At 44.7% G+C, this 13,212-nt stretch overlaps 1 protein-coding gene across 6 annotated transcripts in view; it reads left to right on the top strand.

Moving 5' to 3' along the window:
- Positions 1-13,212, top strand: part of mef2cb (myocyte enhancer factor 2cb) — a 98,738-nt gene that overhangs the window by 68,365 nt on the left and 17,161 nt on the right. For 2 of the 6 annotated variants that reach the window (XM_082966193.1, XM_045702951.2), the window contains exons 4-6: positions 6,123-6,266; positions 11,868-12,045; positions 12,857-12,904. In XM_082966193.1, coding sequence (XP_082822319.1) covers positions 6,123-6,266; positions 11,868-12,045; positions 12,857-12,904 — 370 coding nt within the window. Of the gene's footprint in view, positions 1-6,122; positions 6,267-6,402; positions 6,541-11,867; positions 12,046-12,856; positions 12,905-13,212 lie in introns of all 6 variants that reach the window. The other 4 variants (XM_082966194.1, XM_045702953.2, XM_045702954.2 and 1 more) reach the window with 4 other exon arrangements.

Below are 13,212 nucleotides of genomic sequence, written 5' to 3'. Positions count from 1 at the left end.
AGTATTCAGACTCCTTGACTTTTTCCACATTTTGTTACCTTACAGCCTAATTCTAAAATGTATTACATCGTTCTTTTCACACAATACTCCATAACAACAAAGCAAAAACAGGTTTTTAGACATTTTTTCACAAAAAATTATAATAATAACTGAAATATCACATTAAAAAAACTATTCAGACCCTTTACTCAGTACTTTGTTGAAGCACCTTTGGCAGCAAGTACAGCCTCGAAACTTCTTGGGTAGGACGCTACAAGCTTGGTACACCTGTATTTGAGGAGTTTCTCTCATTCTTGTCTGCAGATCCTCTCAAGCTCTGCCTGGTTGGATGGGGAACGTCGCTGCACAGCTATTTTCAGGTCTCTCCAGAGATGTTTGATCAGGTTCAAGTCAAGGCTCTGGCTGGGCCACTCAATGACATTGAAACTTGTCTTGAAGCCACTCCTGTGTTGTCTTGGCTGTTTGCTTAGGGTCGTTGTCCTATTGGAAGGTGAACTTTCAACCCAGTCTGCGGTCCTGAGCGCTCTGGGGCAGGTTTTTATCAAGGATCTCTGTACTGCTCCGTTCATCTGTTCCTCGATCCTGACTAGTCTCCCAGTCCCTGCAGCTGAAAAACATCCCCACAGCATGATGTTGCCACCACCATGCTTCACCGTAGGGATGATGCCAGGTTTCTTCCAGACCTGACGCTTGCCATTCAGGCCAAAGAGTTCAATCTTGGTTTCATCAGACCAAAACAAATCTTGTTTCTCATGGTCAGAGTCATTTAGGTGCTTTTTGGCAAACTCCAAGTGGGTTGTCATGTGCCTTTTACTGAGGAGTGGCCTCTGTCTGGCCACTCTACCATAAAGGCCTGATTGGTTGTGTGCTGCAGAGATGGTTGTTCCTCTGGAAGGTTCTCCCATCTCCACAGATGAGCTCTGGAGCTCTGTCAGAGTGACCATCAGGATCTTGGTCACTTCCCTGACCAAGGCCCTTCTCCCCCGATTGCTCCGTTTGGCCGTGCAACACAATCCTGTCTTGGAGCTCTACGGACAATTCCTTTGACTTCATGGCTTGGTTTTTGCTCTGACATGCACTGTCAACTGTGGGACCTTATATAGACAGGTGTGTAGCTTTCCAAATCATGTCTAATCATTTTAATTTACCACGGTGGGCTCCAATCAAGTTGTAGAGACATCTCAAGGATGATCAAATGAAACAGGATGCACCTGAGCTCAATTTCGAGTCTCATAGTAAAGGGTCTAAATACTTATGTAAATAAGGTATTTTTGTATTCATTTGTAATACATTTGAAAACATTTCTAAAAACCTGTTTGCACTTTGTCATTATGCGGTATTGTGTGTAGATTGATGAGGAAAATTATTTATTTAATCCATTTTACACTTTCCGAATGTACTGTGTTTACAAAAAAAGGATATTTCTTTCAGTTTTCACTGATCTTTACTTGATAAGGCCATAGTCATTGTCCATAATTTTGTAAGCTCTGCTCTCACCCAAAATCTATGCAGGTAATGTTGTTGGTCTTGAGGACCTTGCGAAACATCATCCGCCCATCTGTCACCATTGGTCATAAACACATTATTGAATGTACGCCTTAGCCGTCATACCACACTGCCAAGATAACACAGGGATAAGGCCACTGGAATGATCACCAGTTAAACACTCCTAAAATACGAGCCCAAGCCCCCACCTGGGCAAGGGTTGTCTCCAACAAGCAAACGAGAGAGGAGAGAGAGAGGAGAGAGGAGAGAGGAGAGAGGAGAGAGGAGAGAGAGAAGAGAGAGAGAGAGAGAGAGATATGGTCAGGGTGTCAGAGTTCCCAATAGCCGAACCCTGGTATGGCTTGGGCTCTAGCGTCAGCTGTCCCTCACGCTGCGTAAACTAGAAAACAAAATAAACTGTAGTATACCCCTTGAAATACCCACCCAACATCACCCTGATTACAAAGTAGCATGTTCCAAGAAATAATATTATGCATTACATAAGTGTGCATTGCATTCATGGTTTTGTAATGCACCTTCAAAAAGCATATATTCTCAGCTTAGGGTGTGAGGTGGGGTGTGGATGTGAAGGGTACAGATGAAGAGGGTATGGTATGTAGGACACAGTGTCTACACTCCTCCTTCTGCACACAGGCCCCCTGACAGGCCGAGCCAGGAGGGAACATCATGAGGAAGGAGTTTAATTAGGAGCAAGCCTCCAAAAGGGAGAGACAGGGACAGAGACACAGAGCCAAGCAGCCGAGAAGTCTTTCCTCTCTCGCGTTCTTGCTTTCTTTCTCGATCTCTCTCTCTCTTTCAATCCCTCCTTTCCTCCTGTCTTGCTTCCTCTTTTTCTCATCTCTCTCTCTTTCTCTCACTTCAAAGTGTGTCCAGGATAGCCTATTTTCTGCTTTGTTAGATTGATCTCCACTCATCAATATAGCTTTGGACTGTGGATCATGGAGCTTTTATCTCCAACTGCTATTAAGATGTCAGCATCTTGATCTTCGTACCGAGGTATTTTTTTTCCCTCACAATTATTATTTTTAGATAGACAGACTGGAAACATTTGATGTAAGTGAAAATATGTGGGAATAAAACGGCGTAAATTTGAGCATTTGACGTGAGTGAGGTGTTTTATCACTATGTTTGCATTATCTACATATCCCCTGAACAGTTATTTTGTTTTCCTGACATTTCTTGACATGGTGTATTTATCTTTCTTTTTATATCGACTATGACTCCATTAGCGGGAAAATGTATAGTTTTACTTATCGTTTTTGAAACACTGGCCACTGATTTCCTCTCTTTTGAGATGATGTCAATGGATCTAAAACAGCAGGACATGATTGGAGCAGCAGTGGATGACGGAGTAGACTGGGTAAGAGAGGCAGGGAACTAAGGAGAGGTCAATGGGGCACAACGACAGAGACAGAGAGAGAGACAGAGAGAGAGAGAAGGCCTTCTATGGCCATGTCATGGCTGCATTGCCTCTGATTGGCTGCTGGGCTGGATGGCAGCACTTGGCAACAGGTGTGATGTCCCTGACAGGTGGGCATGTCTGGGATGAGTGGCATAGCGACCTTGCGCGGCACCCTTAAAAACTGCTGAGCCCCAGTGGAAAGCTAAGCCAAGGCCACATGCCTGAAAGTCATATAACACTCCCACCCTCCGTCCCACTACCTCATCAACACCCCCAGACAGGCCCACTGCCCCATATCAGTCACGCCATATGGGTCTCAAGTTTGTAGTACAGTTTGATACTGTACTACACAACTACACTAAAGACCAGAGCAAAGTACCAAAATATTTGAAAAAGGGACAGAGAGAGACACAGAGAGAGACACAGAGAGAGACACAGAGAGAGACACACAGAGAGAGACACACAGAGAGAGACACACAGAGAGAGACACACAGAGAGAGACACACAGAGAGAGACACACAGAGAGGGACAGAGAGGCTAGTGAATCTTGACACACTACCTCACCACGAGACGCCTCTGGCATCAAACAGCGATCTCACAAACGAAGCCCTCAGTTCACTAAAACCACACTTTAAAAATAGCTTTATTCTCCTGACATCAGAGATGACTGAAGTGTTATTTGTTTTATAAACAGGCGGCTCACTCTTAGTCACTTCTATCAATTTACAGTAGTGCGCTTCTCTGCTTGCAACGACAAGCAGAGTGTCACACAAATGAGGAGAATAAAATGGTGAGATTAACTTATTTTAGCACCTCTCTCTCCCATTATCTCACTCTCTCCATTTGTCTCTAGCATTGAGACACACACACACACATATGATCACCATCAAATCTAAGCTGCATTAAAGATAATGTAATTACAGTGGTGGGTGTGATAGGGAGGCCCAGATGAAAGCAGCGTGAAGCGCCGCCGTCTGCTCAGACAGGAGTGGGTCTGTGATACTCCTCCTGTAGACTAATCTCCTTTTATTAAAGCCGGCCTCTGTGGAGGAGAGAGAGAGAGAGGGGAAGGAAGGGAGGGAGGGAGGGAGGGGATGGAGGTGGGTCTTTGATGGAAGCTCTAACTATCAGTTGCTACACCTTTCATTTCATTCCTTCACTCACTGTAAATCTAATCTACACAATATGGGACACATCTCTGCACTCAATACTGCAGTGTGTGTATGCACACACACACACACACACACACACACACACACACACACACACACACACACACACACACACACACACACACACACACACACACACACACACACAAACAAACACACACACTATCTTGCTCAACCTCTTACGTCATGCAGATTGCTCAAGAGTAGGGTTGCAAAGGGAGGGTATTTTACTGGAAACTTTAGACGTTTACTAGTAAACTACCGGAATTTTGGTATCTTTCAAGGATTTTATGTAATCTATCACAAGACATCTAGTGGCCCTTTTGGGTACTTCCGATTATCACAGGTGTCTGTAATTATCTCTGGCCCTCTGTGTGGCATCATCACAGGTAAAATATATGAAATAATTGAATAAGATGATTTTAAAATAAATAATAGAATGACAAAGCTGTAAAACATTATCCGAAATATAAACCATCAACTTAGTGAATGCCATTGGTGTTTCAGCATGAAATTTCCTTTATAGATTTTTTTTTTTACAAACTGTATTTATTTTACTCTATCAATATGTATTTGTTGTCAATGTTTTGGCATCAAACTGGTAGCAGTTGTGAAGAAAGTCAATAGTTGGAAGAATTGCAGAGTTAATTGAAAATAATGCCATTGCTGATTAGATGCTTTGTTCATTAATTAGGCTATTTTCTTGAACCATATGGTCTATCTACTAGAGACTCATGGACAATATGGACACAGATATAATAAATGAATGCTATACTGTATATGAATAAATTATGTGTGTTTTTTTCCCAGAGGACACTAATTTAAAAAAAAGAAGTGTTTTAACCCTATCCCAAACTGTAAACCTTACCTTAACCAATCAGAATGAGTGCTTAAATGTAATGTTTTAACCCTATCCAAAACCTGGATCAGAAGGTTCCGTGTTCCATCACAGTGGTGGACACTAGTTTTTAGTTTTTTAGTTTTAACCCTATCCTAAACCTTAACTCTTACCTTATCCATTCAGAATGAGTGCCTAAACTTTGTTTTAACCCTATCCAAAACCTAAACCCTTAACTTTCAAAATGTGATGTTTGGAGCAACTTTGAAAAGTGTTGTTTGGAGAAACGTCGTCTAATTCTGCAGTGAGACTGTGAGAGCTTGTTGCTTACATACCTAAACACACAAATTAAAACACACGTGCTGTAGATACACAAAAACAACACTTGCAGAGAAACGGTGTTAGATATAATTGTATCACTACCACTTTAGTGAGATACTGTATATCTTGGTCTAACGAGGGAAAGAAAGACAGCTCTTCTCTTCCCTTTCCTCCTTCGGTGGCATTGAGGGGGGGGGGGGGGGGGGGGGAGTGCTGTGGCCACTGAAACAGGATCAGGTGGCCATCAGGTGGCCAAGAGAGAGATTGCTGCCTGTATACACAGTCTGTCAAACACACACTCTTACACTACCACAGACCTGCCACACACAAACCCAACGCACACATACATCTGTAGCCATAACAGTCCCATTCCGGCCTCCTCAGCTGCCAATGTCAGAAATATGTTTTATTTCCATGTTCATCACTGACTGTGTCTCTGTGTAATTACAATGTTGATTGTCCCCATGGCGCCTCATTTGAGAGAGGAGTATGGATGTTATGTATTGTTAGTGAATGTTATTAAATAATTTATGTTCTTCTGAGTGTTTAGCAACATGTTAACTTGTTGACAAGGACACCGCTATGTCCCCACCCCACTCCATCCCATCCCACATTGATGGACATGGGAATAGATCCTGTCAAAGCACTTTATGCCATACCAAGGACCACATCCCATTTAGCCAGTTAGTACCCACTTTAACCTCTATGACACTTTAGGCACACACACACTTTTTGTATACATCTCATTCATTCCTTTGGTCAGTTGAGTCCATTCTCAGGATCCATTCTAACAAGGGACCAACCCACATTTCCTCTCCCCTGCTCTACTCTGGGTCCTGTTCCCCTGCCCTTCAACTGTGTTGTGCGACTGCTCTGTTTGCAGACGTTGAGAAAGAAGGGTCTAAACGGTTGTGACAGCCCTGACCCCGACGCAGACGACTCGGTCGGCCACAGCCCCGAGTCTGAGGACAAGTACAGGAAAATAAATGAAGACATTGATCTGATGATCAGCAGACAGAGACTGTGTGTAAGTACCGCCCGACACTCCCTGAGCTTTCTTCTCACCCTTCTCTCCCCTCTCTCTCTTTCTTTTCTTTCTTTCTCCCTTTTTCCATCCGTACGTCTGCTGTCCATCTGATGGGGTTTTTGGTGGGACCCGGCAGGCATTAAGCAAGAAGGAGAACAAAGGTGGCGAGAGCCCGGAGCTCGAGTCTGCTCTCACCCTCACCCCACGCACTGAGGAGAAATACAAACAGATAAACGAGGAGTTTGATCATATGATCAAAACTCATAAGATACCTGTAAGTACTGGACTTACACAGCATGCAGTCTCAGCTGGCTCAATGACGGACGCTGAGTAACAGGCCGCCAAATTAACCTCCTATTAGCCCAGCATTGTGTGACACTGCACTGCACGTCTGGAGAAAAAAACACAAGATAAGACTTCCTCATACTTTGAAGCACCTATACATACGTGTATTCATAGCAGCTAACTCATCTAAGCTTCATTACCTTAGTGATTTAGTTCAAGTATAGTGCGCGCTTCGCCTCTCACACTCTTTAGCCTCTGGCTCCATCTGTGACATCACACCTTTAACCCTTTACCCATGATCCCTTGCCTGGCTCTCAGGGGTGGTGTGGTTTGCATGCAGTTCCTCTTCTCCTGCGCCCATGCTATACACAGCTCAGTCACCCGAAACAACAGAGGGACAGATGCTAAGGCTCGAAAACAACAGGCACATAGGCACACACACAAACACATTCGCAAATTCACACCCTACTGTAGCCCTCATTACATAAATGTGAATAAAACATTAAATGAAGGCCCTCCCTCACTGTATAAAACCCCACCCACAAGTCTAGTTGATTCAACTCATTATTATTAAGTAACTGGTTCCAGACTTTTTTTGTTTACTCTCCTTTTGGTCAAAGTGTTCCCAGAACAACAACAAAAAGTGTTGGCCCAAACCTGGCTCCAACTTGAGAAAACATTGGCAGAAATTCTGTCAACTTCCGTGCTCTACTTGTCTCATACATTCCTTCAACTACAAATTATTATTTGGGCATCTTACCTAAAAAAAAGGTTGTGAAACTAGTTACACAAACAGTGCTTTTAACATACAATGTTTTCAACATACATACAGTATTTGACACACGTGGACATACATAATTGCATTGTGCATGTTCGTTTGTACAGTAATTATTGTTCATGTCGCACCTGGGATTTGAACACACAACCTCTTCTTCATGGCATTTCGATCTTCCTGCCACACCACCATGTTTGTATCAATTATCAGTTAATTATCAGTTATGCTCTCATCATTGCTTTGTTTTACTTATTTAAGCAATTTTTGCTTTTTGATAGTTGTCAAATTTTTGTATGGCATATTATTCTGTTTTAATGTTACTCCTTAAACACTATGATAAATAAAATAGTTGCCACGCCCTGACCATAGAGAGCCCTTGTTTCTCTATGGTGTAGTAGGTCAGGGCGTGACGAGGGGGTGTTCTAGTTTAAAATTTCTATGTTGGTGTTTTGGTTTGGTTCCCAATTAGAGGCAGCTGATAATTGTTGCCTCTAATTGGGGATAATTTTTAAGTAGCTATTTTTCCCACCTGTGTTTGTGGGATATTGTTTTGTGTTTGTGCATGTGCACCACGTAGTCATGTGTCGTTGTTAGTTTATTGATTTATTCGCTTTTGCTTAGAGTTTCACTTTGTAATAAATACGTGGAACTCAACATCCTCTGCACCTTGGACCTGTTCTTACGACAATCGTGACAGAATATCCCACCAAACCAGGACCAAGCAGCGTGTTCCCCAGGGTAAAGGAGTTTTGGACATGGGAAGAAGTGATGGGTGGATGCGAAACCCTTCCTTGGCAGCAGACGGAAGGTAATAATGGAGGACAGCGACGACGCCAGGGTTCGCGGCCACAGAAAGCCCAAGGACAACCCCAAGTTTTCTTTGGGGGGGGGGGGCACAAGGGGTGGCCGGTCGAGGAGAGTGCCAGAGCCCGAATGGCAAACTCTGGAGGAGCGTGTCGTCAGACCATGGCCACAGAAACCCCAATATTTTTTATTTTTTTTGGGGGGGGGCACATGAGAAGTTGGGAGAGAGAGAGAGAGATGAGAGAGATGTTGTGCAAGTGTGTTCTGCTCAACATTTGACCAGAAGATCCGGTTAGTAGTCTGGTGAAACCTGTGTCGGCTCCACGCATCTGGCCTTCAGTGCGCCTCCCCAGTCCAGTACGTCCTGTGCCTGCTCCTCGCACTCGCCCTGAAGTGCGTGTCACCAGTCCGCTGCCACCTGTGCCGGCTCCACGCATCAGGCCTCCAGAGCGCCTCCCCAGTCTGGTACGTCCTATGTCTGCTCCTCGCACTCGCCCTGAAGTGCGTGTCCCCAGTCCGGTACGTCCTGTGCCTGCTCCTCACACTCGTCCTGAAGTGCGTGTCACCAGTCCAGTGCCACCTGTACCGGTTCCACGCATCAGGCCTCCTTTGCGCCGGTGCCCAGTCCAGGCACGGCGTTCAGGCCAGCTCCATGGCAGGAGCCCTCCTCTGCGCCGGGGCCCAGCCCAGACACGGCGTCCAGTCCCGCTCCTAGGCCGGAGCGTTCCTCTGCGCCGGTGCCCAGTCCGGGTGCGGCGTTCAACCCAGCTTCATGGACGGAGACTTCCTCTGCGCCGATGCCCAGTCCAGGCATGTCGTTCAGCCAGGCGCCATGGTCGGATCCGGGGTCAGGGGGGGGCTACGACCCACACCGGAGTCGCCACTGACACTAGGCACCCCACAAACCCTCACCTTTGGTTTCAGGTTTTGCGGCCGGAGTCCGCACCTTTGGGGAGGTACTGTCACACCCTGACCATAGAGAGCCCTTGTTTCTCTATGGTGTAGTAGGTCAGGGTGTGACGAAGGGGTGTTCTAGTTAAAAATGTCTATGTTGGTGTTTCGGTTTGGTTCCCAATTAGAGGCAGCTGGTAATTGTTTCCTCTAATTGGGGATCATATTTAAGTAGCTATTTTTCCCACCTATGTTTGTGGGATATTGTTTTGTGCATGTGCACCACGTAGTCACGTTTCGTTGGTCGTTTATTGATTTATTTGCTTTTGCTTAAAGTTTCACTTTGTAATAAATATGTGGAACTCAACATCCGCTGCGCCTTGGTCCCGTTCTTACTACAACCTTGACAATAGTTTTCCTTGAGTGTACTTTTAACAGAGCTGAGATTTACTTTGAAGAGCAAAGTGTAGCAATACAGATGAAATCAGTTATTGACACAGACATGGAGGCGTAGCAGGAATATTGGAATGCTGTGAACCAAGAAGTTGAGTTCAAATCCCAGGTGAGGACATGTATAAAGGAACATACACAATGTAATCATGTGTGTCAAATACGTAAGTTGAAAACATTGTATGTTAAAAGCACTTTGCTTTTTTAGGTAAGATGCCCAAATATACATTTCTAGTTGATTGGACACGAGACAATTTGAACAAACATATCATTTTAAGTTGACATCATTTTTGCCCATGTTTCATGTTTGGGCTAACAATTTTTTTTAAAAGTTCAGGTAACACTGACCGACAAGTTTATATATATATTTAAAAAAAAGGCAGTGGAACCAGTAACTTAATATTTAGTTGAATTTTCTATTTTTTTTTTTTACAGTGGGGAGGGTGAGGAGTGCAGCACTGTAAAAAAAGATATAGATGTAATAATGAAGGTGGTGAAAATCACATCTAATCAGTAGCAATATATTACCCCGCTGTCATTCAATGATCACTTAGTTGTGACTGTAGAGATGGACCAATGTCGACCATAACTCCAACTGCACAGAGTAATTAAAGGTCTCAGCAGTTAGTCACTCCCAAACAACCACAAAATGAATGCCACTCTCAATGGAAGCCAAGTGTGCTCCGCTCTCCATACAAACGCCCATATTGGAATGGTTTGCATTATAGCCATGGAGAAAGAGATGATTCCACAGATCATCGAAAGGGAACAGTAACCTCTGGCAGAGTACAGTAGAGGGGGTGGAGGGGGTGTTGTGGTTAGAGGCCGGGATCGGGGTGAGGTTGGGTTGGGGTTTGGGTGGGGGGGAGCAGTGGCAGTAAGGGTGTCTGCACACAAGTGGCAGTTCAGTATGTGGTCATGACGTCTGCCTAGCTCAGGGCCTCTGGGTCGCAGGGGAGGATGAGTGAAAACAGGAAGGATGGCACCACTGAAATGACAGCTTGCAGAGGGGGCCCACTGTATGCACACCCACCCACACACACACACACACACACACACGCACACACAAACACTGGCCCCCAAGCTTACTCAACCAGAAAGCAAAATATGTTGAGGAATGGAACAAAGGTTCCAAGATGAAAGACATTATGAAAATCTTTAAACGTGAAATAGAATAGGAGGTGCTCACTTTTGAGCAATTTAAGAAATCAACCAGACACCCAAGACTGCTGGCTAACCCGCATCTGCAAAGGGCTTCAGCAAAAGCCAAAAAAAAGTGTGAGAGAGAGGGAGAGACGGCAATGAAGACAAGGTGAAAGTCAAGGCTTTTGGACCCCAAAAATTATATTTGTGTGGCTAAAAGGGAAAAGTTAGAGGGGAGAGAAAATTGAAAAAGAAGACGAGGTAGAGCTCATGTCCGATTTCCCCTGGCTGATGTTCCCACTGATGAGCCCTTCCATCGCTCTGGGACACATGGCTACAATTAGGGCTATATATTCTACTTCTTTAAGCTAACATCCAGGAGCGACCACTTCCAGGGCACTCCCAAGGTTAAGCCCAATGGTGGAGTGACACGATAAACATGACAAATCTGTCGCTTGGGGCCTAGGGGCCTAGCTACCAACCAACCTCATCCACATGCTGCTAGTCTTACCTGCCACTTAAAAAACACTTGATCTCGACATGACAGAGACATACCTCTATTTTAGTAAAAACCTGAGAATGGTGTTTATATAATATACATTTACCAAAATTATATACAGATTTCCAACATCTTGCCCCACAAAATTGAGCTCATTCAGAACGAGTACATTTGTAGTAGGCGATATCAGCTTCCATATCTGCTTCAAAAGGATCTGTTTATTGGAATGAGAAACAATGACCACACAGTGAAAAGTTGTTGTTGTGTTTTCTGGGATTTACTGTTCTTTTCCCTGGAAGTCGGCTATGTTAGGATGTCACAATGTTAATCAAATGGTGAAACAGACACAGAGAGTCAACGATGGGGACATAGAGAGACAAGTATATTCACATTGTAGATGGTGGTTGACCCCTTAAAGATGCCACTGTGGGAAGAGACAGTCCACATTCCACAAACACATTTTTTTCTCAGTCCTGGGTGACAAGTAAAAGTCCCTTTTAGTTGTGATATTATCTGGTCATTGACCTTTTTTGTATGACTGTTCTTTCTTTCTCTTTTTATCGCTTTCTTTCTCTCGCTCACTGTTTCATTCTAGCTATGATATTTCTTTAGCATTGGATTCTTTTGTTTCTCTCTTCCACGGTAATGTTTAACAGTTATCTCTATGCCTGTGTATTCTATTGTTGTGTTCTTTTGTTTTGTCTCTCTATTGTGTTTAATCATGCGTTCTTCCTCTTTTGCCTCTCTCTCTCAGCAGGGTGTGCCCCCCTCCAACTACGAGATGCCGGTGTCCATCCCCGTTAGCAACCAGAACAGTCTCATCTACAGCCACCCAGGAGGTTCCCTAGGCAACCACAACCTGCTGCCCCTGGCACACCACATGCAGAGGAACAGCATGTCCCCCGGTGTCACACACAGACCTGCCAGTGCAGGTAACACACAAACAAACACAAACTCTTTTAAGAGAACCCCTCCATAACCATTCAGGGGAACGCACAGAGGAAATAAGATCAGCTCTATTGACTGATGTTTCATTTAAGGGAAGGTGACTCAATATTACATTCAAACCAAGTCAGCAATCCCCTCCATTTACTGTGAGGCGCTGTCCTGGGGATGTCAGGCCCTATGTATAGGTTTTAAGTTGCCGGTGACATAAGCACATGAGGCCTGTCGGTTTGTTATTGTTGTCTGAAGGCTCTATTTTGTCCCTCTGGGCAGTAGCCTGCTGCCCACACCCTCACCCTGTCATTAGGCCTGGATGCACCGCGCGCCGGCACAAAGTAAATATGAGATTTGGCGCTGCCGCCACCACACTAACCGCACACGCTCACGCTCCTCCTACTCCTCCACCTCGCACGACTTAAAAATACAAATGTGTCATTTTTCTTGGATGCTATCGTCCAGTATCCACTCGCAGCATCCGTTTGACTAGAACTTATGGTTTTTTGGAAAGCTGTGGCATTTGGGTTTACACACACACACACACACACACACACACACACACACACACACACACACACACACACACACACACACACACACACACACACACACACACACACACACACAGGTAGACACACATCAGCCCTGGCACAAAAGAAGAAGGGCTGATGGTTAAAGTAACTTAGAGTGTCACTGAAAGGCAAGAGAGGAGGAGGGAGCTGGTGGGATGTGGGTGTGAAGGAGGGAGGTCTCTCCTCTAATGTTTTCCTCTTTTCCTCTCATCCCTCTTTCATCTTTCAGGTGGCCTCATGGGTGCTGACCTCACCACTGGTGCGGTTACCAGTGCTGGTAAGGATGACATCCTCCTTCTCACACACACAGATAAACACACACACAGGGCACCCACTCTCCCATCCAGGCCATAAAACTCATGACTAATACGAACGTAAACTAAAATTGAGTTCCTGTCCTTGACGTGTTGATTTTAATGGTCTTGGAGTTCCTCAGGGAATGTTTGTCCAGTTCTGGGTCCGTGGTACATCCTGGTCTCGGCTCAGCAATTCTCTTAACAAGTGGAAAAAGGAAAGAAAATAATATTGGAGTGGGTAGGAAGACATTCAATGACAAAAGGGAAGGTGCTGTGTATATGAGTTTTA

The sequence above is a fragment of the Salmo salar genome, chromosome 20 (genome assembly GCF_965601325.2).
Source record: "Salmo salar chromosome 20, fSalSal1, whole genome shotgun sequence".
NCBI classification, from domain to species: Eukaryota; Metazoa; Chordata; class Actinopteri; order Salmoniformes; family Salmonidae; genus Salmo; species Salmo salar.
This window is presented reverse-complemented; position numbering and strand designations above follow the sequence as displayed.